The 27922-nt window shown below is 35.6% G+C and overlaps 1 protein-coding gene across 1 annotated transcript; it reads right to left on the bottom strand.

Annotated features, from left to right (window-relative positions):
• Positions 1-650: 650 nt before the first annotated feature.
• Positions 651-27922, bottom strand: LOC306872971 (adhesion G protein-coupled receptor E1-like). The gene is made up of 20 exons (XM_079421945.1): positions 27842-27922; positions 24572-24628; positions 21936-21980; positions 19691-20074; positions 19562-19606; positions 18245-18631; positions 18113-18166; positions 9514-9567; positions 6158-6189; positions 5849-5926; positions 5504-5693; positions 3871-3987; positions 3548-3729; positions 3290-3451; positions 3009-3215; positions 2699-2931; positions 2418-2484; positions 2252-2343; positions 2012-2174; positions 651-1520 (listed from the first exon to the last, which is right to left on the bottom strand). Exons 2-20 carry the CDS (start codon positions 24609-24611, stop codon positions 1437-1439), a joined length of 2616 nt encoding a protein of 871 aa, XP_079278071.1. The 5' UTR covers positions 24612-24628; positions 27842-27922; the 3' UTR covers positions 651-1436.

Here is a 27922-nt window from a genome sequence, read left to right as displayed (position 1 = left end):
CTCTATTTAAAACGTTAACTTTGCTTAGCTAAAGTCTTGATCGTGTCCTCCTACTCTCAAACTATGCGGCTTCTCTGACTTCCTCATCGACCTGAAACATGTCGCCCTCACGCAGATCTCTCCTGTCACCTTATCCTTACTAGAAACTGAGATATTACTTACAGTTAGTAACGTTAATAAAGTAAAATCCAAAATGTATATTAATTCAAAAATATCACATAAGATGCAAACAATGTACATAAAATGTAACTAGATAGATATATAAACAAATAAACACAAATAATGCAAAGACATATATGAACTGTGAGAAACGGAGACAGCTAGAATCGATATTCGGATAACATTATAGCATGAGAATACTCACCCTCAAAATTGTCGATATAACTCGAAATATATAATTTGAAGCCCTTCTCTTTCTTACTGTTGGGTGTAACAGCTGATTGCCTCACAATACGATTAACATCATTAACCGTTATCCGGGGAAGCTCCTGTAAACAGCGAGTGTAGTGTGTCATCCTCTCCTGCGCCATCTTCACACAGTTATCGCCAATAGGGAAAACGGCTTCCGGTGCTGCACCGGATGTAACTGAGCGGACTGAGACCAAACGCGGAAGTGATCGTGCATAGAGTCAATTGCATCCCAGTCCAGCCCGGTCTTCAGCATTGTTTATTATTTTGTTTATTAACACATTTACTAACAGAAATGCATTCAAATAATACAGAAAAAACCTAAATGTTACCCGAACAAAAGCAAAATGCCAATTCACATTTCAATACAAAATCAATCAAGCTACGTAACAGATTCAATTTACACTGAAGACATTAGCTGTTCATTTTATTGTTTTTATAGTTTAGTTTTATATGTAAATTCACAATATTAATAAACATGTGTCCCTCATTCCTGAAAATTCATGTTTGCTATTTATATATAAAACTGTAATATTAAAATAATATACTGTAAAATGGGCCTTTACAGAAGAAACAGTCATTCATTTGGAGCTTTCTGAGCTCAACAAACAAAGACGTAATTGTAAAGTAATAAATTGTTACTCCCACACAACTGTATGTTTCCATACAAGCCATTTATTTCCCTTTCCCATATTGCACACATGAAATAGTTTTCTGGAGTTTTCAAATTTGATTATTTTGAGAATTGTACAAATGTGCTTTTCACCCTCCACCAATACTACTACTACTACTACTACTAATAATAATAATAATAACAATAATAAAGTTTAAAGAAGACTAAATAATACAGTTCAGCAGTGAAACAGCTTTGCATCAATAATATTAACAGCTATAAAATAAGACACTCGGATAACATATTTTTCTTTCATTTGAAAGGATCTGAGACATACCACAACATTTATCATACAAAAACATAGATTCTGTTATATAAAATCAGTTGTATATTAATGGCACTTGAGCAGTATTTATTACTTCCTTGACATGACGCTGTAGTCCTCAGTGTTGTTTGACACAGCAAAACATCTGAAGAACTTCCTGTACTGCTGCCTGACCTGAGCAAGAATGAGACGAGAGAAGCTGAGTGACTTCATGAGATTAGTTTAATCTCTGAAACTCAAGAACCACAAAATTTGTTCACAATAAACAGGTAAGAAAAAGTGTCTTTTAGATACTAGATCTGCATTTTTACAAATAAATATTCATGCTTTCCTTTGCTTCCATAAAAGCTGGAATGTTAGAATGCCTTATTAGGACAAAATAAAGAACGAAAGAAAAAGAAAATCTGATGTTATCTTGAGAAAACAGAGCCTAAAATCTTGAAATAGTTTTAAAAGCTTGGAGATCAAAGGCATTCTCTGTTGGTTTGAATTTGAATTTTTAACAGTTGGAGTTTGAATAGTTGTTTGAACATTCCATCATAAGAAGGAAATGGAAGAGTTTGTTTAAACAAACTGATCTGACATTCTTTTCTAAAAGTCATGAATTACCAAACTAAGACCAGGACCTCAGTGAAAACATCCAGATTACACATGTAATGTCTGACCTCATGATTGAGGACACAGTAGATGAGGAAGATGAAGGTGCCCTGCTGGGAGTTCAAGATCAGGAAGAGGATCTCCAGCACCTTACTGTCTTTAGTGAAGAAACCCAGAATCCAGGGGCAACCAAGAACCACAAACTGAGCCAGTGTTTTAAACACCATTATCCTGCAGACAAAGAAAAAGTGAATGTGTATTTATTGACTATGCGTTTTTCTATAGAGTGATAAAAATAATAATGTTACTTGGTTTGTTTCATCTGTGAAACTTCAGCATTGAGACTTTTGAGAGCTGAGTTCAGACTGATGAAGATCTTGATGAAGAGAAGTGTGTTTGACTGCAAAGTAAAAGAGTAATTAATCAACTTGTTTTCCTTTTAATATGAATAAATGTCATGATAAATGTGTTTACTGCTAGTATGATGCAAACAGGACCCAGAAAACTCCAGATGAAGCCGTTATCCATTTTAATCCAGCAGCTGTTTAGAGAAAAATCAATATAAAAACTGAATGAATTTGTCAGAAAGACATTCCAGGTGTTGACTGGTGAAATATTACATTTTAATCTTGTATATTTTAATCTTGTGTGTGATGCCTGTGTGCATATTTTATCAGAGAACAGAAAAGTCACAAAAGTCTAGAGTTGCTTTATTTCCTTCTAATCAAATTCTCTTAAAAACAACAACGACTCACTGTTCGCTGCCGTAGCCTTCAGGAACCAGACCTACAGACACACACACCACAACCAGAGCAACCACATATCCAATCACACACAGGAATCCACTGCTAAGCACATCTCTCTGTTTGGAGCTGATCTGTGATAGGTTCTTCACACAGATGAAGAGCAGCACAGCTTCAATGAACATCCACACAAAGCCGGAGAGAAAGAGGAAGTGCAGAAGGCCTGAGATCACGGCACACAACACCTGGAGACCATGAGAGACGGTTATGATGATTCTCAGTGAGGCTGTGCTGAGCTGTAGGGCTCCTTCATCATTCTCACCTTCTGAGGCCGTATGAGGCTCAGGAACTGCTGTGTGAGCAGGAACAGAAGGTGAGCCAGCAGAAGACTGATGCAGATGTTGATTCGAGCTACATTATTCACTCCAGGACTCCACTGACAAAGGGCAAAGGTCAACAGGGCCAAACTGAAGAACACCAGCCCCACGATCACACACACCAAATTCACCAGCTCCATCAGTGAGTCGCTCTGAGAAAACATGTCAGAGTACATGAGTGTCAAATCTGTGCTGTTCTTCAGTGTTCACTAGAAATGTTCTGTACCTCTGGTGGGCGGCTGGTTTGCATGATGAGAGCGAATGTTGACAGATGAACACAGGAACACACAGTGTAGCTGCTGTTGGTCTTTAAAACAGAACAACCATCTACAATCCACTCGCTGATATTCCAGTACACACAGGACAGAGAACCACTGGGAACAAACTCCTGAAAAATGAAGAAAATATCAGAACACTGAATATAAGATGTTTTCAGATGTTAATCAGTGCTCAGGTTGGACAAAAACAGATTTCAGTCTCTCACTCTGATGTGTCTGAAGGTGAAGTTGACTGGTTTGGTGAGTTTAGTGTTGTTGGTTTTGGGAAGAGTAGCTGAGATCACAGTGGACATCATGGTTTTAATCGTGTTGTTTGATGTGTTGAAGAAGTCTGGCTTCAGTAGATTCTCCATCGTGTTGTAGCTCATGAAAGCCACAGCAGCTGATCCTGTGAGACAGAAACAGAAAAAGAAACTTACATTAAATGGTTTATGTTACAATAACAACAACAGTAATAAAAAAGTAAGTAAATTTGGTTTAGAGGCAAATGTATGGTGTATCTTTCTTTAAATTGAAACATTTGGCATACTTTCACTGTTGTTCTTGGCGATCCCAATGAGATCGATGTCCACAGAAGAATTTGTCGTGTCAAGCTGAGGGATTTTATTTAAGGTGACATTTGGTCCAACCATGAAGACTTGACCCTCTGTTTAAACACAAACAAACAGTTATGTAATATTGAATTCAAGAATTTACTTTGAATAATAATAATAATAATAATATAATAGTAATAAATAAATAAAATTGTAATTTACTATTGTTGGGTTTTTAATCTCTAATTAAGTTTGAACTCTTCAGGTCTTTAATCTGCTATCTGAATAAATGTATTTGTAAAAAAAGTGCTTAGATGTTTTGATTTTAGGGACATTTGGACCTCAAGTTAGGAACTGGAGCACTGTGCACTGTAAGATCTGACCTTTGACCTGCAGATGACCAAAAAGTTAATAGTGTCCCCCATATAATCAGAGATGAGAGTCTGAACAAGATCAGTGAATCAGATGATTATGTCTTCATCAATATATAATCCGCATCACCTGATCATGTTTGCTTTTAACTTTTCTTTCTTGGTAACTTGGCATGAAAAGTCCCACTGAAGGAAGGACTGAAGTATGGTCGTTTTTACTAATAACTATCTGTGTGTAACAGAGACCAGCTAGTAGGTGCTGTGCAGGTAAAACCTCACTCCCCTGATCTCAAGAGACGCACTAGCGACTGATGTGGCCTGACAGGTTGCTAAATTCTGAAGAAATTTTCCATCATAGTTTAATAACGCTAAGTTGGCCTTTAGTTTTGACACATTAGATGGAGATGGGGCCTCTACTATAGCCTTCACTTTCCTTCCCACAGGTTGAACACTGTGCGAGTTCACTCTGTGTCCTAGATACTCAATATCATCTTGCAAGAACACACATTTCTCTTTTAATCCTTCCAGCCTTTGCAGCACTGCCCCCAGGTTCTCTAATTGGTCTGCACTATCCATGCCTTTTATCAAGATATCGTCCAGATAAATGGCTACTTTGAGAATTCCCTGCACCAATCTTTTGGAAAATGGCAGGAGCTGACACCACTCCAAAAAGTAACCTATGAAATTTAAACAGACCTTGTTGAGTATTTATTGTCAAATACTTTTGAGACTCCTCGTCAACCACCACCTGCTGGTAGGCGTGACACAGGTCCAATTTAAAGGACTTTTTTACCTCCAGACAAAGTGCTGCACAGTTTTTCCAGGCGAGGTATTGCTGTAAGTATGCTACTCAATTAAAGGTCAACTTATAATCGCCACCGCTGAACCAGTCCAGATGGTGGATCAGCTCCTAGAGACGACCTCTATTCATCACTATTGCCCAATCAACACTTCATTGATCACTTAATTACCCCATTAACTTCAACACTGCTTTAGGGTTTCTTGTAACACTCTGCTGGTTGTTCCCATTTGCTTATGCCAAATGAATGATGAATTAGCATAAACACTGACCTTTGACGTCAGTAACCAAAGATACAGGCGTAGTTTCCTTCTCTCTTATAAAAGTTTATAACACTGCACAATTAAACAGTTACTGTAGCTGTACTGGAGCCCACCGCTGCTGTCTAGACTAAATACAGTCTCTGATATCACTTACAGTCTGTATTTCATCATCAATGATAACTGTGTCTTTACTTACCTACAGCAGCAAGAGTAAAACTGACATTGTCACTCGTGTCTGTCGGCTTCACTAATGTAGAGATGAGTTTCTCACTGGTTTTTAACATACGGTTTCCACTGGAGACTAGTTCAGTTGGGCTTGCTGATGAGGATGACTCTAAAATCTTCTCTGAAGCGTTGAAGGCCGCAGTCAAAATGTTTGTCACAGTCTAATTTAATGATCAGAAAAATGCAGTTCAAAAGAGTTACTGTACATGTAACTGTTAAGAAAGCCAGCGAGCACTGCTATGTCAGTCATATATTATCTAAGTTAGATTTAACGATTTGATGATTTTTTCTTGAAAATCCTTGATCAGACACTTACATTCAAAGGAAGCACTTGAGCTGTAATGTTCTCTATCTGATCAAGAAGTTTTTGAAAACATCCTCCAGAGTTCTGACTCTGAAATCACAATTGAGCTTTATATAGTAAATAAAATCATGTTTAATCATGTTTTGCAATATTAATAGCAAACAAAAGTCTGCTGCATGTAACCATCATCAATAAATAGAAAAGCACATTCAAATTTCAAATATATGGCAATTCACATCTTATTGCACTGTTCTCCTGACTATATTTGATAGAAGCTGTGAGTCCAACTCTTAAAACTTCAATTTCAGAAACAAGACTTACGGTGCATGCTTCTAGCGAAGATATATTTATAACTGCAATGAAAGAAATCAGCATGAAGACAATATTAAAACAAAACAGAAAATTAGATGTCATTTGTGCAATATTATAAAAGCATAGATCTAAAATAAGTGATGTGGGAAGTCGTGGCCTAATGGTTAGAGAGTCGGACTCGTAATTGAAAGGTTGCGGGTTTGAGTCCCCGGCCGGCAGGGATTGTAGGTGGGGGGAGTGAATGTCCAGCGCTCTCTCCACCCTCAATACCACGACTGAGGTGCCCTTGAGCAAGGCACCGAACCCCCAATTGCTCCCCGGGCGCCGCAGCATGGCTGCCCACTGCTCTGTGTGTGTGTGTGTGTGTGTGTGTGTGTGTGTGTGTGTGTGTGTGTGTGTGTGTGTGTGTGTGTGTGTGTGTGTGTGTGTGTGTGTGTGTGTGTGTGTGTGTGTGTGTGTGTGTGTGTGCATGTTTATGTGGTTTATGAGGACACAAATGTGTATAATGACATGGGTATGACAGAGGTATTACAATATGAAGGTGGTTTATGAGGACACTGCCTATGTCCCCGTAATTCAAAAGGCTTAAAAAACATACTAAATGGTGTTTTTTTGAAAATCTAAAAATGCACAAAGTCTCCTGTGAGGGCTAAGTTTAGGTGTAGGGTTGGTGTAGGGCAATAGCACACACAGTTTGTTCAGTATAAAAACCATTACGCCTATGGAGAGTCCCCATAAACCACAAAAACCAACATGTGTGTGTGTGTGTGTGTGTGTGTGTGTACTTGGATGGGTTAAACGCAGAGCACCAATTTTGAGTATGGGTCACCATACTTGACAATATGTCACGACTTTTAAAAAAAAAAAAAAAAGTGATGAATTTGACCATGAGTACTCGTTGATTTTTAGCTATAAAGCGTTTTATCCTGTCCTGATTGTTTTCTCTCTCCTGGAGTTAGTTGTTTACTTATTTAGTGCTGAATTCAGATAAAGTGAGCCATCAGTTAAAACCCCTTAAGTGTCACAGGTGGGCCAAATGGCGCTCTTTTTTGTTGCCTTTTTTCCTTATCACATGTTTCAGTAATTATCATAAATGATATATGATTTGAAAACCTCATAATTTATCCTGTGAAAACCATTTTTAAATCAGACATTACGTTACCATGGAAATAGTACTTTAACCTCTTAAAGGGCACCTATTATGACATTTAAAATGTCATAGAAGGTGATTCATTAGTCGAATCATTTGGAAAAATGATTCGTTCAACGACTCATTTTTCCAAACCCCTCCTTTGCGTGACACTAATCTGCGGTGATTGGTCAGATGACCCAGTCAGTTGTGATTGGTATACTCTGCGCAGAGATGGTCGGAAACGGAGCGCCCGTTCCCGTTCACATTCTCGTCCCTGGGCAGTGAAAAAAAGGTTGCTTTTGCTTCGCACTTTAGAACACAGCGTCTTGTTGTCGACATGATGTTTTCCCTAATTCCCTGGTGTCTCCGCGCGCAATAAGTGGGCGCGGCCAATTTGATAATTTTTCGTCTTGACGTCACAACGAAAAGGAAAATGACTCATTTGAAAAACGATTCATTAAACTGACTCAGAGTCGACTCCTAGTTTTGAGAGACAATAACTTTTTTACGGTGACCTTTCATATATAACATTTTGCAGGATGTTTTTGTTCACTTAGATCTATGTTACACACTACATGAAAGGTAATTTTCAAAATTCCATAATAGGTGCCCTTTAAGACCCAATATATTTAATTCATGAGTTATGTTATGTCCTCAGTTGAAAACATCGGGACCCAATTTCTTTTTTCTTTTTTTTTTTGCTTGCTTGTCTTTTATAGCTCAGTTACAACAGCCAAACAAAACCTACATTTAAAAATGTAAGAGTCAAGAGCACAGCTAAAGCAAACACTGATCACTATAATGGTGACATAAAAATTGTGATTTTCATCTTTGGCAATTCTGCTCGTTAACATCAGGTGTCTTCAATAATGGCCAGTCCTCACTCCAATTAATCACTTAATTATCTCATTAACTTTAACTCTGCTTCAGTGTTAATTTAACACTCTTATTTTAACACTTTCACACTCTTGAGTGTGGTCTCACATGTACTCCCAGGAGAGTTAATCTCACTCTGGATTTTTTGTATATATATATATATAATTACAGGATATTAGAAAATATCAAGTTAAATTAGAAAATATCAGGTAGATATTACAAATTGTATCTTTACAAATTAGTATTTTATTTGATTCAACATAAAATTAATTACGCAAACATTTAGGCTACAAACTTTAGAGCATAAAAGAAGAATTTCAGAAACGCAGATTCATTCAGAAACTAAACACCGCTGTGTTGCTCGGAGACGCAAAATTGATCTCTGAAAAACTGAGCAAAAACACATAATATTGTGTTTAAAATATAACACAATATCAACTTCTTATTTACTAAACTGTTGTATAAAATCACATTTAACCCTCATGTACTGTTCAATAACAGGTGACTTCCTGTATCGTCTGGGTCAAATATACCCGTATTGGATTCTATATAATTCATATTTTTTCACACAAAAAAAAAAAAAAGAAATTGATAAAGGATGGCTCACTTTACGTGAAAATAAATTTGTCTGGAGTGCATGATCTCAAAATAGCCTAATTATTAGTACATACTTTGTAAATAACACTTTATATTATCTTTATTCAAATTTAAATATTATAGCTGGGCCTTAAAGTTAACAAAATAATAAAGAAAATAAAAAGAACAAACAAACAAAAACACCTCTAGGTATCTAGATTAGCCTACACGTTTCACACAAAGTGGCCCACTTTACCTGAATTCACCATATTGTTTGTCACACATTTCTTTGTCTGTAGTTGATGGAACTAATCAAACTATTACAAGATACTATTTATTGATTGATTGACTGTATGATTTAGCACTGGCTTTTTTGGAAATATTAACCATAATCTTGTTTAAAAGTCTCTTTGGTCAAAAAGGTTCCTTGTCTAGAGCATGTAGTGTAAAAAAGTACTCTAGTTATTACACATGACAAAAACAAACAAACAAAACAAAACTGATTTTGTCTTATGATGCCATGTATAATTCAAGGATAAATAAACAGAGAAAGCAGTGTAAACACTAGATGTTATTCTTATTGATAGTGGTGGCACCAGTTGGCTGAGGTTGATACAGCATGCTAATGCTAGTTTATTTTTTTTATTTTGTGTTACCTCTTGTGGAGAAGAAAAATTATGGTTTTGAAGAGAGAACAATTTAAAACTTAGAGGCTCAGAAATGTTGTTTTGTTTTTTTTACTTTGTGGTTCAGGGCTGCAGATGAGCAAAAACTACATTACCAGCTGTGGTCGTCTCTGGAGTGAATGCTGTAAAAGTGCTGCTGATAGTAACAGCTGAAAAAAAAGAAAAATGACTGATAATAACAATTAACAAAGATGCAAATATTACAAAGGACACATAAAATGTCTACAATGATCTGCACCTGCACATTTCACACACATTCATTCCCTCACTCACTCACTCACTCACTCACTCACTCACTCACTCACTCACTCACACACTCACACACACACACACACACACACTCACACACTCACACACGCCTGTTCAATTCTACAGATCCACAAACATTCAGCCAAAATAACAATAAACAAAGAAACATCAGGCTACATTACCAGCTGAGCTCATCTCTGGTGCGACTGCTGTAACAGTGCTGCTGATGTTAACAACTGAAAAAATAATGCCTCATTAATATCAATACATCAATAAACACAAATAACACAAAAGGCTCTTGTGGATATAATCACCTGCACAGTATGCTGAATTACATAAAGCTGGTCTAACCAGCTCATAGACATAATAGTTTCCTGGACAGGCTTTGACTTTAATGGGGTAAGACATGTAATAACAGCAGTAACTGATAGCGTAACCGCAGATATCTCGAGTGACGACTCCATCCTGTACTGTTGGGTGTCCACCACGAATCCACAGTGCAATATTAGTGCCACAGCTGGACTGAGCAACACATGTGTCTGGGATGTGAGCGCTCAGACCATTAATGAAGAGACGATACCAACCCCTCCAGGTGACAGACTGGTCACACATGAAGGAGGGGTTTGATGGGCGACTGCTGTTGGCTCTCCATGGATTGTCCAGCACAGTGTAGTTGTAGCAGGGGTCAACAGAAGGATACACTGGGGGGGGAGTAAAGATTAATTAATTAATAAAAATAAATAAATAAATCACATAAAAAAGTACTTTTCTGCCATTAAAAGTACAATTGAATTAAATGTAAAGTAAATTGCCTTAAAATAAAACTTTAATTGAAAACAACAACTTATATTTATGCTGTGTTAATAAGGTGATTACATTATAACTGTGAACTTACTTCATTTGAGTCAACTAAACAAAAACTATTTTGCTGACATGAAATGAAACTAAACAGCGCTCTACTTTGTGTATCTGAAATTCAACTGAAAATTAAGTGAAATAAACCTAAAAACTCAAATTTAACTCAGACCTTTCTGAGTTCATCACAGCATCAGCAGCTACACAGTTACTGACTTCTAAATATAGCAACATACAGCATTTTAATAAGGATCTCCTCTCATAAGCAGAAAAGGGGCTCTTTGGGCCTGTCCCGAGAGGTTAAACTTAAGTGTTCTGGGTTTTCCTCCAAGGGTGATTGAGACGAGTGTGAAAGCGACTTCGACTCACTCTGTATATGATAGGGAATGGAACAGGTTTGACTTATAATGAGGACAGAGGAAAATAGTTCATTTTCACTGTTTGGTGGCAGATGTGTTATTTTCTGTTGTCAATCAAACAGCTAGCTAGTGGATAGAAGTAGAAACAATAGAAGTAGTCCCTTAAATGCATTTCTAACATCTTTACCTGCTGATTGAATTATCAAATGAAGAAAACAAATATATATATATATATATATATATTAATAAAAAATAATAATACAAAAACAGACATTTTTGTTTAAGATGCATCTCTATTGTATACGGTTGACTTCACTAGAAAAGCACTCTTCCTTACAGATCTTTTCTACAGTACAGATCTGCAGATAAATCAGTCCAGTAAATAAGCCAGTAGAGACACAGTGTGTTACATTACCAGTTGAGATGGCTGCTGTAGAGCTGGTGTTAATGCTGCCAAGATCTGAAAGTTTGGATGAATAGTGATTATTGAACAGAGGCACAAATAGCATGAATGTGTAGAAAGAGCTCATGTGAATATATTCACCTGCAAAGTATACTGAAATGCAGAAAGTTGGTCTAACCAGCTCATAGATATAATAGTTTCCTGGACAGGCTCTGACTTTAATGGGGTAAGACCCGTAATAGCAGCAGTAATTGATACAGTAACCGCAGATATCTCGAGTGACGACTCCATCCTGTACTGTTGGGTGTCCACCATGAATCCACAGTGCAACATCAGTACCACAGCTGGACTGAGCAACACATGTGTCTGGGATGTGAGCGCTCAGGCCATTAATGAAGAGACGATACCAGCCGCTCCAGGTGACAGACCGGTCACACATGGAGGAGGGGTTTGATATGCTACTGCTGTCGGTTCTCCATGGATTGTCCAGCACAGTGTAGTTATAGCAGGGGTCAGAAAGATTAGCTGTTATGGGAAGAAAAATAAATAAATAATAATAATAATAATAATAGTATATACAGACAGAAGGGAAAAAATTCATACAAATAATAATTTATTTAATAAGGCTTTTTTAAATGTAGACAAATTTTGTAATCATTATGTAAAATTAGCTACAGGATACACCACCCACCCCACCCCTACACCACCAAAAAAAGAAAAGAAAAGAAATTGACCTCACCATCCCCCCTAATTGTTTTTTTTTATGGTGTTAAATATGTTGTTAAATGTGATGGTCTGATTATGAGTTCATAAGCAATGTATTTTTAATTAAGATGGAGAATAAATTTTGATAAATAATGGATAAAATAAATTTGTCTGGAGTGCATGATCTCAAAATAGCCTAATTATTAGCAGTGTTGTGCAAGTTACTTCCAAACTGTAATACATTACAGATTACTGTTACAGATTACTGTTATTTAAAAGTAATTCCTTACCATACAATATTACTGTCTCAGAATTGTAATGCGTTACATGACTCCTGTATTACTTTTGAGTTACTTCACCAAAATATTGTGACGAGTCGGCTGCCTCCCCCCTTATCATCATCACCACCCCGTCCCGTATTCGCCACCCTTCACCAGGCTCCCGACGGGGGCCAAGGAGTAGGACGAAGCCGCTGGAAAGAAGCCGCCGCCACTTGCTCCCGGATCCGAGAGGGGAGCGCGTGCGGCCACCGGACTCCACCCCTTCCCTGGACCCTTCCTTTCCGAACGCTGCCCTCCTTCACAAACCCCGCAGCACGACGAGGACACCAGGCCCCCTGTTTATTTTGGACACTTTTACCCCCCTTTGGACACTATATTTGATTATTTTGTTTAATAAAAACCTCTCCGAGGCCTGACGCCACACCCACTGTGTCTGTCACTTGCTCCTCCCGCCACAGTGGTGGAGAATGCGGGCAAGGCGGAGCTAGACAGTAGTGATGGGTTGTTCTTGAACGATTCGTTCGTTTTGAACGAATCTTTAATGTGACTCGGGAAGAACGAGTCGTCTCGGGGAGTGATTCGTTCAGTCGCGCATGCGCATTGCACAACATTCTCGGGTTTGAGTCGTTCGTTCATCACGTGACAGCCCCATACGCTTAACCAATGCAGCCTGAGCTGGAAAGAGAATTGATTAGTTCGTCTATCGAGTCTCAGGTTTGAGTCGTTTGATATGTGCTCTGAACCACTGGTTTGAAACAAATGATTTCAAAGCTTCACAAAGCACTGCTTCAAAAGCACCCATCAATAAGCTCAAATCAGTTTAGCTAAAATAAGTTATTTACTAAAATAAGTTAAGTGTAATTGTTCCTTTTATATGCAGTGGTGTGATTAATTAGCAAACAAACAAACAAATAAATAAATATTAATTTGATGGCACTATTTTTTTCCTATAGATGTTGTGAAATATTCTAATAAAGCAATAAGCCGTGGTTTACAGTGCTTTTATAAAACGGATATTCAGTGTAGTAAGGTTTCACAAAATAAAACAGAGCAAATAAAATGTAATTATATTAATAAACACATTATTCTTCCGCCAAACAATGTAGTTCCTCAGAAACAGTTGTGGTTGCAACAAAGTGGTTGCCGAGCAACACACAGACGTAAACAAAGGTGTATGTTTGTAGAGTAATTTACAACAGCTTCGAACTTGGCTTAACCAATCAGAAACAAGGACCGGAACTATCCATTTTATAATCTTCTTATGGCCGTGATAATCTTTTAGAGAAAAATCTGATATCTTGACAGCCCTAGTCCAAACACACAGAAGCTGAACACACCGATCTATAGATCTGCTCATATACAGTTAAAACACCACAGAACAATACATTACCATCTGTGGTTGTCTCTTGTGTGGCAGTTACACAGGCCAAGACATCTGAAATAAATGATAATTAAGACAAATTAATTAACAACATAACAAAGGGTTAATTAACTTAGTGATGACTAGTGATGCTCGAAGAACCAATTCACAGAATCTGACTGAACCGTCTGAAACCCGAGGAAGACAATACATAGCATTTAACATACCTGTCCTAAATTACACTGTACTAAAACTCCCATTTAACATTAATCCTGCAAAAAGAAAGAAAGAAAGAAACTCTATTTCACTCATCGTGGACAAATTTGGGCATGAAGCTCTCAGGTGTGATCCAATTTTTATTTTATTTTTTTAAGGGGTCATCAGATGCCCATTTTCCACAAGTTAATATGATTCTTTAGGGTCTTAATGAAAAGTCTGTAACATACTTTGGTTCAAATTTCTCAGTTGTTAGAGTTAGGTTAGGTCAATGATATGGCTCAGATGTCAGGAGTAAATGACAACTGCTATGTTCATTATTACAGGATGGGTCTAAGGTAAGACGGCCTTCGTCCATGTGACATCACACAGACAAGAAGCTGAGAACTACCTGATTTGAAAAGGGGATTTTATTTTTAGGGATTAAATAAAAACCACTGGGTGGATTTTTATCATTATGGGGTGGAAGTGTACACACTGCCAAAACACATTTATATTCAAACAACATGTAAAAGTGAATTTAGCATCTGATGACCCCTTTAATAAATGTCATATTACCATCTTTGATAAAATAAAATCTATCAATTTATCCAAATCTTTGTGATTTTTGGTGGGTTTTTTTTATTTATTTACCTCTAAAAGTACCATATTTTTATGTAAAATATGCGTATTTTATGTTATATTTAATATTTATTTTACTTCAGTATAAATAATAATTTTAATAATAATAATAATTCCAGTAAGTTCAGACAGCCAAAACCTAAAATATTTGGTGACTCTGGTGGCATCTGGTGGCTGATGATGGTATAAAAACATCAAACTACCAAAATATCAATAGCCCCTTAGGCAGTAGTTTTCAATGCTTTTTTTTTTGTCGGTGTGTGTGTGTGTGTGTGTGTGTGTGTGTCTGTGTGTGTGTGTGTGTGTGTGTGTGTGTGTGTGTGTGTGTGTGTGTGTGTGTGTGTGTGTGTGTGTGTGTGTGTGTGTGTGTGTGTGTGTGTGCGCACCTGGTATTTATCACGTCCTGGGGACCAAATGTCCCCACAAGGATAGTAATACCAGTAAATCTTAATCTTGTGGGGACATTTTTTGGTCCCCATGAGGAAACAAGCTTATAAATCATACAGCATAAAGTTTTTTGAAAATCTAAAAATGCAGCATGTTTCCTGTGAGGGCTAAGTTTAGGTGTAGGGTTGGTGTAGGGCAATAGCACATACAGATTGTACAGTATAAAAACCATTACGCCTATGGGATGTCCCCATAAAACATGGAAACCCAACGTGTGTGTGTGTGTGTGTGTGTGTGTGTGTGTGTGTGTGTGTGTGTGTGTACTTGGATGGGTTAAACGCAGAGCACCAATTTCGAGTATGGGTCACCATACTTGACAATATGTCACGACTTTAAAAAAAAAAAAAAAAAAAAAAAAGTGATGAATTTGACCATGAGTACTCGTTGATTTTTAGCTATAAAGCGTTTTATCCTGTCCTGATTGTTTTCTCTCTCCTGGAGTTAGTTGTTTACTTATTTAGTGCTGAATTCAGATAAAGTGAGCCATCAGTTAAAACCCCTTAAGTGTCACCAGCCCACAGGTGGGCCAAATGGCGCTCTTTTTTGTTGCCTTTTTTCCTTATCACATGTTTCAGTAATTATCATAAATGATATATGATTTGAAAACCTCATAATTTATCCTGTGAAAACCATTTTTAAATCAAACATTACGTTACCATGGAAATAGTACTTTAACCTCTTAAAGGGCACCTATTATGACATTTAAAATGTCATAGAAGGTGATTCATTAGTCGAATCATTTGGAAAAATGATTCGTTCAACGACTAATTTTTCCAAACCCCTCCTTTGCGTGACACTAATCTGCGGTGATTGGTCAGATGACCCAGTCAGTTGTGATTGGTATACTCTGTGCAGAGATGGTCGGAAACGGAGCGCCCGTTCCCGTTCACATTCTCGTCCCTGGGCAGTGAAAAAAAGGTTGCTTTTGCTTCGCACTTTAGAACACAGCGTCTTGTTGTCGACATGATGTTTTCCCTAATTCCCTGGTGTTTGCGCGCGCAATAAGTGGGCGCGGCCAATTTGATAATTTTTCGTCTTGACGTCACAACGAAAAGGAAAATGACTCATTTGAAAAACGATTCATTAAACTGACTCAGAGTTGACTCCTAGTTTTGAGAGACAATAACTTTTTTACGGTGACCTTTCATATATAAAATTTTGCAGGATGTTTTTGTTCACTTAGATCTATGTTACACACTACATGAAAGGTAATTTTCAAAATTCCATAATAGGTGCCCTTTAAGACCCAATATATTTAATTCATGAGTTACGTTATGTCCTCAGTTGAAAACATCGGGACCCAATTTCTTTTTTCTTTTTTTTTTGCTTGCTTGTCTTTTATAGCTCAGTTACAACAGCCAAACAAAACCTACATTTAAAAATGTAAGAGTCAAGAGCACAACTAAAGCAAACACTGATCACTATAATGGTGACATAAAAATTGTGATTTTCATCTTTGGCAATTCTACTCGTTAACATCAGGTGTCTTCAATAATGGCCAGTCCTCACTCCAATTAATCACTTAATTATCTCATTAACTTTAACTCTGCTTCAGTGTTAATTTAACACTCTTATTTTAACACTTTCACACTCTTGAGTGTGGTCTCACATGTACTCCCAGGAGAGTTAATCTCACTCTGGATTTTTTGTATATATATATATATATATATATATATATATATAATTACAGGATATTAGAAAATATCAAGTTAAATTAGAAAATATCAGGTAGATATTACAAATTGTATCTTTACAAATTAGTATTTTATTTGATTCAACATAAAATTAATTACGCAAACATTTAGGCTACAAACTTTAGAGCATAATAGAAGAATTTCAGAAACGCAGATTCATTCAGAAACTAAACACCGCTGTGTTGCTCGGAGACGCAAAATTGATCTCTGAAAAACTGAGCAAAAACACATAATATTGTGTTTAAAATATAACACAATATCAACTTCTTATTTACTAAACTGTTGTATAAAATCACATTTAACCCTCATGTACTGTTCAATAACAGGTGACTTCCTGTATCGTCTGGGTCAAATATACCCGTATTGGATTCTATATAATTCATATTTTTTCACACAAAAAAAAAGAAATTGATAAAGGATGGCTCACTTTACGTGAAAATAAATTTGTCTGGAGTGCATGATCTCAAAATAGCCTAATTATTAGTACATACTTTGTAAATAACACTTTATATTGTCTTTATTCAAATTTAAATATTATAGCTGGGCCTTAAAGTTAACAAAATAATAAAGAAAATAAAAAGAACAAACAAACAAAAAACACCTCTAGGTATCTAGATTAGCCTACACGTTTCACACAAAGTGGCCCACTTTACCTGAATTCACCATATTGTTTGTCACACATTTCTTTGTCTGTAGTTGATGGAACTAATCAGACTATTACAAGATACTATTTATTGATTGATTGACTGTATGATTTAGCACTGGCTTTTTTGGAAATATTAACCATAATCTTGTTTAAAAGTCTCTTTGGTCAAAAAGGTTCCTTGTCTAGAGCATGTAGTGTAAAAAAAGTACTCTAGTTATTACACATGACAAAAACAAACAAACAAACAAAACAAAACTGATTTTGTCTTATGATGCCATGTATAATTCAAGGATAAATAAACAGAGAAAGCAGTGTAAACACTATATGTTATTCTTATTGATAGTGGTGGCACCAGTTGGCTGAGGTTGATACAGCATGCTAATGCTAGTTTATTTTTTTTATTTTGTGTTACCTCTTGTGGAGAAGAAAAATTATGGTTTTGAAGAGAGAACAATTTAAAACTTAGAGGCTCAGAAATGTTGTTTTGTTTTTTTCACATTGTGGTTCAGGGCTGCAGATGAGCAAAAACTACATTACCAGCTGTGGTCGTCTCTGGAGTGAATGCTGTGAAAGTGCTGCTGATAGTAACAGCTGAAAAAAAAAGAAAAATGACTGATAATAACAATTAACAAAGATGCAAATATTACAAAGGACACATAAAATGTCTACAATGATCTGCACCTGCACATTTCACACACATTCATTCCCTCACTCACTCACTCACTCACTCACTCACTCACTCACTCACACTCACACACTCACACACACACACACACACACACACGCCTGTTCAATTCTACAGATCCACAAACATTCAGCCAAAATAACAATAAACAAAGAAACATCAGGCTACATTACCAGCTGAGCTCATCTCTGGTGCGACTGCTGTAACAGTGCTGCTGATGTTAACAACTGAAAAAATAATGCCTCATTAATATCAATACATCAATAAACACAAATAACACAAAAGGCTCTTGTGGATATAATCACCTGCACAGTATGCTGAATTACATAAAGCTGGTCTAACCAGCTCATAGACATAATAGTTTCCTGGACAGGCTTTGACTTTAATGGGGTAAGACATGTAATAACAGCAGTAACTGATAGCGTAACCGCAGATATCTCGAGTGACGACTCCATCCTGTACTGTTGGGTGTCCACCACGAATCCACAGTGCAGTATCAGTACCACAGCTGGACTGAGCAACACATGTGTCTGGGATGTGAGCGCTCAGACCATTAATGAAGAGACGATACCAGCCCCTCCAGGTGACAGACTGGTCACACATGAAGGAGGGGTTTGATGGGCGACTGCTGTTGGCTCTCCATGGATTGTCCAGCACAGTGTAGTTGTAGCAGGGGTCAACAGAAGGATACACTGGGGGGGGAGTAAAGATTAATTAATTAATAAAAATAAATAAATAAATCACATAAAAAAGTACTTTTCTGCCATTAAAAGTACAATTGAATTAAATGTAAAGTAAATTGCCTTAAAATAAAACTTTAATTGAAAACAACAACTTATATTTATGCTGTGTTAATAAGGTGATTACATTATAACTGTGAACTTACTTCATTTGAGTCAACTAAACAAAGACTATTTTGCTGACATGAAATGAAACTAAACAGCGCTCTACTTTGTGTATCTGAAATTCAACTGAAAATTAAGTGAAATAAACCTAAAAACTCAAATTTAACTCAGACCTTTCTGAGTTCATCACAGCATCAGCAGCTACACAGTTACTGACTTCTAAATATAGCAACATACAGCATTTTAATAAGGATCTCCTCTCATAAGCAGAAAAGGGGCTCTTTGGGCCTGTCCCGTGAGAGGTTAAACTTAAGTGTTCTGGGTTTTCCTCCAAGGGTGATTGAGACGAGTGTGAAAGCGACTTCGACTCACTCTGCATATGATAGGGAATGGAACATGTTTGACTTATAATGAGGACAGAGGAAAATAGTTCATTTTCACTGTTTGGTGGCAGATGTGTTATTTTCTGTTGTCAATCAAACAGCTAGCTAGTGGATAGAAGTAGAAACAATAGAAGTAGTCCCTTAAATGCATTTCTAACATCTTTACCTGCTGATTGAATTATCAAATGAAGAAAACAAATATATATATATATATATATATATTAATAAAAAATAATAATACAAAAACAGACATTTTTGTTTAAGATGCATCTCTATTGTATACGGTTGACTTCACTAGAAAAGCACTCTTCCTTACAGATCTTTTCTACAGTACAGATCTGCAGATAAATCAGTCCAGTAAATAAGCCAGTAGAGACACAGTGTGTTACATTACCAGTTGAGATGGCTGCTGTAGAGCTGGTGTTAATGCTGCCAAGATCTGAAAGTTTGGATGAATAGTGATTATTGAACAGAGGCACAAATAGCATGAATGTGTAGAAAGAGCTCATGTGAATATATTCACCTGCAAAGTATACTGAAATGCAGAAAGTTGGTCTAACCAGCTCATAGATATAATAGTTTCCTGGACAGGCTTTGACTTTAATGGGGTAAGACCCGTAATAGCAGCAGTAATTGATACAGTAACCGCAGATATCTCGAGTGACGACTCCATCCTGTACTGTTGGGTGTCCACCATGAATCCACAGTGCAACATCAGTACCACAGCTGGACTGAGCAACACATGTGTCTGAGATGTGAGTGCTCAGGCCATTAATGAAGAGACGATACCAGCCGCTCCAGATGACAGACCGGTCACACATGGAGGAGGGGTTTGATATGCTACTGCTGTCGGTTCTCCATGGATTGTCCAGCACAGTGTAGTTATAGCAGGGGTCAGAAAGATTAGCTGTTATGGGAAGAAAAATAAATAAATAATAATAATAATAATAATAGTATATACAGACAGAAGGGAAAAAATGCATACAAATAATAATTTATTTAATAAGGCTTTTTTAAATGTAGACACATTTTGTAATCATTATGTAAAATTAGCTACAGGATACACCACCCACCCCACCCCTACACCACCAAAAAAAGAAAAGAAAAGAAATTGACCTCACCATCCCCCCTAATTGTTTTTTTTTATGGTGTTAAATATGTTGTTAAATGTGATGGTCTGATTATGAGTTCATAAGCAATGTATTTTTAATTAAGATGCAGAATAAATTTTGATAAATAATGGATAAAATAAATTTGTCTGGAGTGCATGATCTCAAAATAGCATAATTATTAGCAGTGTTGTGCAAGTTACTTCCAAACTGTAATACATTACAGATTACTGTTACAGATTACTGTTATTTAAAAGTAATTCCTTACCTTACAATATTACTGTCTCAGAATTGTAATGCGTTACATGACTCCTGTATTACTTTTGAGTTACTTCACCAAAATATTGTGACGAGTCGGCTGCCTCCCCCCTTATCATCATCACCACCCCGTCCCGTATTCGCCACCCTTCACCAGGCTCCCGACGGGGGCCAAGGAGTAGGACGAAGCCGCTGGAAAGAAGCCGCCGCCACTTGCTCCCGGATCCGAGAGGGGAGCGCGTGCGGCCACCGGACTCCACCCCTTCCCTGGACCCTTCCTTTCCGAACGCTGCCCTCCTTCACAAACCCCGCAGCACGACGAGGACACCAGGCCCCCTGTTTATTTTGGACACTTTTACCCCCCTTTGGACACTATATTTGATTATTTTGTTTAATAAAAACCTCTCCGAGGCCTGACGCCACACCCACTGTGTCTGTCACTTGCTCCTCCCGCCACAGTGGTGGAGAATGCGGGCAAGGCGGAGCTAGACAGTAGTGATGGGTTGTTCTTGAACGATTCGTTCGTTTTGAACGAATCTTTAATAAGACTCGGGAAGAACGAGTCGTCTCGGGGAGTGATTCGTTCAGTCGCGCATGCGCATTGCACAACATTCTCGGGTTTGAGTCGTTCGTTCATCACGTGACAGCCCCATACGCTTAACCAATGCAGCCTGAGCCGGAAAGAGAATTGATTAGTTCGTCTATCGAGTCTCAGGTTTGAGTCGTTTGATATGTGCTCTGAACCACTGGTTTGAAACAAATGATTTCAAAGCTTCACAAAGCACTGCTTCAAAAGCACCCATCAATAAGCTCAAATCAGTTTAGCTAAAATAAGTTATTTACTAAAATAAGTTAAGTATAATTGTTCCTTTTATATGCAGTGGTGTGATTAATTAGCAAACAAACAAACAAATAAATAAATATTAATTTGATGGCACTATTTTTTTCCTATAGATGTTGTGAAATATTCTACTAAAGCCATAAGCCCCCATAAGCTATGGTTTACAGTGCTTTTATAAAACGGATATTCAGTGTAGTAAGGTTTCACAAAATAAAACAGAGCAAATAAAATGTAATTATATTAATAAACACATTATTCTTCCGCCAAACAATGTAGTTCCTCAGAAACAGTTGTGGTTGCAACAAAGTGGTTGCCGAGCAACACACAGACGTAAACAAAGGTGTATGTTTGTAGAGTAATTTACAACAGCTTCAAACTTGGCTTAACCAATCAGAAACAAGGACCGGAACTATCCATTTTATAATCTTCTTATGGCCGTGATAATCTTTTAGAGAAAAATCTGATATCTTGACAGCCCTAGTCCAAACACACAGAAGCTGAACACACCGATCTATAGATCTGCTCATATACAGTTAAAACACCACAGAACAATACATTACCATCTGTGGTTGTCTCTTGTGTGGCAGTTACACAGGCCAAGACATCTGAAATAAATGATAATTAAGACAAATTAATTAACAACATAACAAAGGGTTAATTAACTTAGTGATGACTAGTGATGCTCGAAGAACCAATTCACAGAATCTGACTGAACCGTCTGAAACCCGAGGAAGACAATACATAGCATTTAACATACCTGTCCTAAATTACACTGTACTAAAACTCCCATTTAACATTAATCCTGCAAAAAGAAAGAAAGAAAGAAACTCTATTTTCAGCATTTTCTCTCCATTTTGAGTACCATGGTAAAGCATGCTGGGAAATAGGAATCCCTATTTTCAATTTAATTTAAGTTGCTCTGAATTAAAAGAAACAAGGACATTAAACTCAAAACAATGAAACAATTCAGATTACTTAAAATGTGTCAGTTTCATGAACTTAGACAAAAATATTGAAAGCTCTAAACACTCATAAAAGTACATTTGTTGGATCTAATTCGTTTAGCATACTCCAAACAAATGAATTAGTATCAGCGCTCCAGCTACTCCAACAGTACCCTGAGCTAAGAGCAGCAGCTACATGATCACGGTAAAGTTAGTTAAACATGGCTTCATACCCACTGAACTCTATGAATTTCATGTTTTGAGTCCAGACCAATTTGAGCATGAAGCTCTCAGGTGTGATCCAATTTTTATTTTATTTTTTTAAGGGGTCATCAGATGCCCATTTTCCACAAGTTAATATGATTCTTTAGGGTCTTAATGAAAAGTCTGTAACATACTTTGGTTCAAATTTCTCAGTTGTTAGAGTTAGGTTAGGTCAATGATATGGCTCAGATGTCAGGAGTAAATGACAACTGCTATGTTCATTATTACAGGGCGGGTATAAGGTAAGACGGCCTTCGTCCATGTGACATCACACAGACAAGAAGCTGAGAACTACCTGATTTGAAAAGGGGATTTTATTTTTAGGGATTAAATAAAAACACACTGGGTGGATTTTTATCATTATGGGGTGGAAGTGTACACACTGCCAAAACACATTTATATTCAAACAACATGTAAAAGTGAATTTAGCATGCGATGACCCCTTTAATAAATGTCATATTACCATCTTTGATAAAATAAAATCTATCAATTTATCCAAATCTTTGTGATTTTTGGTGGGTTTTTTTTTTATTTATTTACCTCTAAAAGTACCATATTTTTATGTAAAATATGCGTATTTTATGTTATATTTAATATTTATTTTACTTCAGTATAAATAATAATTTTAATAATAATAATAATTCCAGTAAGTTCAGACAGCCAAAACCTAAAATATTTGGTGACTCTGGTGGCATCTGGTGGCTGATGATGGTATAAAAACATCAAACTACCAAAATATCAATAGCCCCTTAGGCAGTAGTTTTCAAAGCTTTTTTTTTTGTCGGTGTGTGTGTGTGTGTGTGTGTGTGTGTACGTGTGAAAGTGAGAATGTTGTATATGCTCACCCCTTCATTTATGTGTGTTTGATCTGAATTGTGTTGGATTAATTGGACGAATAATAATAAAAAAAAAAAAAAAAAACAAAAAAAATATATATATATATATATTTTTTTTGTGTGTGTGTGTGCATTCAGGTGAGAAACTTACAAAAAGTAGTCAAGCCTTGAACCACCCTAATTTTGAAACCTAAAAAAAAAAAAAAAATCCCAATATGCTTATTTTCTATGTTATATTTAATATTTATTTTAATTCAGTAAAAAAAAATAAAAAATAAAAAGTTGTGTATATATATATATATATATATATATATATCATTGCAGTAAGTACAGACGGACAAAACCTAACAATTTGGTGCCATCTGGTCACATATGATAGTAAAAAAAATATCAAAATATCTAACATTTCAATGCCACTATTTGGCTGTAGTACTCTATGCCTTTTGTGTGTGTGTGTGTGTGTGTGTGACACATTGAGAATGTTGTATAGGCTCAAGCCTTCATTTACATGTATGTTTGATCTGCATTGTGTTGGATTTATTGATTTTTATTGGACAAAAAAAAATAAAACATTTTGCTTTGAATTTTGGTATTTCGCATTCATTTCCTATGGGTGCCCATTTTTGGGCACGAAGGTCAAATTATTATTATTTTTTTCCAACCACTCTTTTTTTGTGTGTGTGCGTTCAAGTGACAAACTTAGGAAAAGTACCCAAATCTTGAACCGCTCAGATTAAAGAAACTATTAAAAAAAAAAGAAAAAAAAAAAAAAAAATGATTTTGCCCAAATTTGTCACGAAGGATGATTGAGGGTCAAAGATAAAAATGATGTTAATTAGCCCTGTAAATCAATTAACCATCGACCCATCTTGAGGAGTAATGGATTTAAATTAATTCCATATTATGTGTTAAAAAAAAACAACATAAATAGGAATAATCCCTAAAAAACTAAGCCTTGTGCTTTGAAAAGAATATGTTTCCTGAACATTTGTGATATGTCACTATTATCAGTGAAGAATGCAAAGGAATGACATATGCTAAACAAATCAACATATAGATCTGGATCTATGCAGCTGTCACTGAATGAATTAATTGCTATTTAATTGATCAAGGCACATTATATTTATACAGTATATTTATTTTCATACTTACACAGCATAACAGAGATCGGTGCTCTTATGAAACTTGTCATGATATATGAAGAAAAATCTGTAAAAGAAAATAAAAATATTTTGAATTGATATGAGAACTATTTATCATCTGACCAGCTTTTCTCCATAAAGTGTTTGGGTCAGAGAATACACCTTTAAACCAACCAACCAACCAACCAACCAAACAAACAAATAAATAAATACTCATGTATATGAAAGGAAGCCATAGTCAATTGTGATGATACAGTGTATTTGTTTTCCTCTTTTTGTCAAGCATTCCATATTTTCACTGCATTTCTGAATTTAAATGTTAATATGAGAATAACAGATGTGGAGAGTATGAATCATTTATTGTCAAAGCATAATTAAAGGATGAAAGGATTCTCTTAGAAATCATAGGTGACAGAAGCAATCGTATATGAATCATCATGGTTTCCCAAAAACATCACAGATAAAAATTGGTGTAGATCAACAAACGCTCCATAATTACTTTTACATTTAGTCATTTAGCAGACACTTTTATCCAAAGCAACTTACAAATGATTATGATAATTAATAAAGATGTATACATCCTTAAATATGTTATAGCACTTACAGTAAGAGTCCTGGTTTAAAGAAATACTCCTAAATTAATTAAAAATGTACTTTAAATTCAGATATTTATAGTATAATTGTACTTCTAACATGCTTACATTAAGTGCATTAAAAATAAATATAAATTTATTGCATTTAATTTTTTTTTTTTAAGTATACTTGAAGTACTTTGGTAACAAATATGCTTAGATACACTTTTAAGAAATATGCTAAAACACAAAGCATATGTTTGTGAAATTTTAGTGTATTTATGGAAATCATATTTATTTTACTCTTACTTAAAGTATATTTTATGCTTACTTTGTGTAAAGAACATAGTAAAATTATACAGCTTTTAATGGGTTTAAAGTGTCTCTTATTTATAAACCATATGTAGATCTACTGCAATATATTTTAAATATTTTTGTAATAAACAAGTTCTTCTGTCTGCTTTTCAAAAGGGAGATATCTTGGAAAAAATATTTTTAACATTTGAATTGAATTACTGTGCATTAATTGACTTACACATAAATCAATTATAGCTATAACTTATAATGTATTATACAAGACAAAGTTTGTCCAACTTGAGATGGCACTGACGCCACGTCACTGTCACATGTGGGAGATATATCTCTAACTGAATTACCACTAGTAAAAAATATAATTAAAAATATCTCTAACTGGTGTTTGACTATAATCAGAAATAAATTTAAGATATCTTTAATTCATCATTTTTAAAGATATCCAAAATGCATCATTATATATCTGAAAGTATATGGCAAGCCGATTTAACATTTAAAACTTTGTTATGACTATCCATAAATGTAATTTTGGATAGTCACAAATGTAATTCGGAGAGACATAATTATAATTTGACTAGTCACAATGACAATTAGAGATATCTGCAACTGTAGGAAATCAGATTAGAGATATCTCTAAATACCTAATGACTATGGCAAGCCATTTTAACATTTAAAACTTTTTTTTGACTATCCATAAATATAATTTTGTATAATCACAATTGTAATTCCAGAGTAGAACTAAGTAGTATAAATAGCAGAAAATTGTGCTATTTTAACATAGTGTAAATAAAATCTATAGCTATTTGCACTTAGTCTAAATAGCATATACTTAAAAAATACTGCTATTTTCACTTAGTGTAAATAACATTCATTGCTATTTGCACTTAGTGCAAACTCAAGCAATATCTGCTTTGTAAAATATTTAATGAAAATTTTCTGTAAGAGTTTTTGCATATTATTTAATTTATGATATTTAACTTTTTTACCATTTTTTTTTGTGTGTATACAAAAAATGGCCAAAAATATATTAGTAGAAAATATATGTGCGTAAATATATTTCGAAATATATTTTAACTAATATATTTTAACAAATATATTTTTTGGCCATTTTGAAATATATTTGAATAAATGATATTGTTTTATTTGTGAAAATTCCACCTACTCCGCAAAAACATAATCAAAAATAAGTTATTGTTATAGACATATTGTTAGTACACTGAAAAAAAAAAAAAAAAATTAGTCTGTTCAACTTAAAATGTACATAATGTGGTAACATCTACAATAACTGGTTTTGTTGAAATTAAAACTTGACCATCAGTCGATTATTGTGTTGGTCTAAATGAAAATGGAAATTCATTCTTTGCCACTAGGTGCTGCTTTTGGAGCAGTAAAATAGATGTTTCCCTGGTAACTCTGTACACAAAGCAGCACTGAGCTCACAAACAATGCTTTATCAGGCATTACAGGCAAGATTAAATGGAAATGAAATCGACCAATTGGAACAATCACCGCAGAATAAAGGAAGGGTTTGGAAAAATGAATTTTTGCATAAGATAAGGTAAAAATAAAAATGCATATTATAAGACAATGAAAGTGTTTTTTACCTTGTATGCATGTCAACCTGTTGTTGGGGACTCCCAAAACTAAGTTATGAACCTTTCATAACCCATAGTAAGGGCACTTTATATAAAGGCAAGGCAAGTTTATTTATATAGCACATTTCATACACAGTGGTAATTCAAACCACATGCAACATAATATTTTTTCCTGGACTGAAGCACAGACTCTACTCTTCAGCACAGTGGTAAACCCCAAAACTCAGACAACAGAAACCCAGAAGCCAGTTGGTATCCTGATCCTTGACTTTTTAGCATTAGTTTTTCTCTGGTTGTTGTATCTGTGAATTTCTAAAGCACGTTCGTTGCAGCTGAAATTGCTAGAGAAAATCTAGTCAGATGATGATGATTCACGTTTTACAGTGTATTTCGCTATAAAACTGACAGATTGTGAAAACTGAGACTTTGGAACATCTCCCGTTGCTCCCAATATGGGCTATTTGCATGCACAATAGGCTAGAATACACTCTCAAAACATTAGAACATTAATCTCATAATTTTGACTTTATTGTTAAAACCTTTTGACTTTATTCTCGAAGTCTTAGAATTGTTTTTATTTTATTTTTTTATGTGCCACTAAAACGCCATCGTAATTATGCACTCTGTATGGTGTAATAAAATATAATAAGTGTATTGGCATTAGTAAAACTTAAGTATATTTATTTTTTTACATGTGTAAGCTGGTCAAAACCCAAATTACCCACAGTCCACAGTCAGCACATGCTGCAGTATTTGATTTACAGAGAAAAATAAGGATAATGAGCACAAAGAAAATCTTACCTGATGTATAGAGTTCCTCACCGACACAAACGACTGAAGAAAACGTTTGTGTGTGCTGAGATGTTTATTGATATGTTATGT

The sequence above is a fragment of the Barbus barbus genome (assembly GCF_936440315.1).
Source record: "Barbus barbus genome assembly, chromosome: 7".
Classification (NCBI taxonomy): Eukaryota; Metazoa; Chordata; class Actinopteri; order Cypriniformes; family Cyprinidae; genus Barbus; species Barbus barbus.
This window is presented reverse-complemented; position numbering and strand designations above follow the sequence as displayed.

Bases quoted from the DNA above. Each gene is read 5' to 3' on its own strand.
- LOC306872971 (XM_079421945.1), bottom strand. From the start codon at position 24,611: ATGACAAGTTTCATAAGAGCACCGATCTCTGTTATGCTGT. The intron at 3,988-5,503 runs GTAAGTAAAGAC...GTGTTTAAACAG, and splicing joins TTTTACTCTTGCTGCTGTAG to AGGGTCAAGTCTTCATGGTT. The intron at 2,485-2,698 runs GTGAGTCGTTGT...TTCTCTAAACAG, and splicing joins GAAGGCTACGGCAGCGAACA to CTGCTGGATTAAAATGGATA.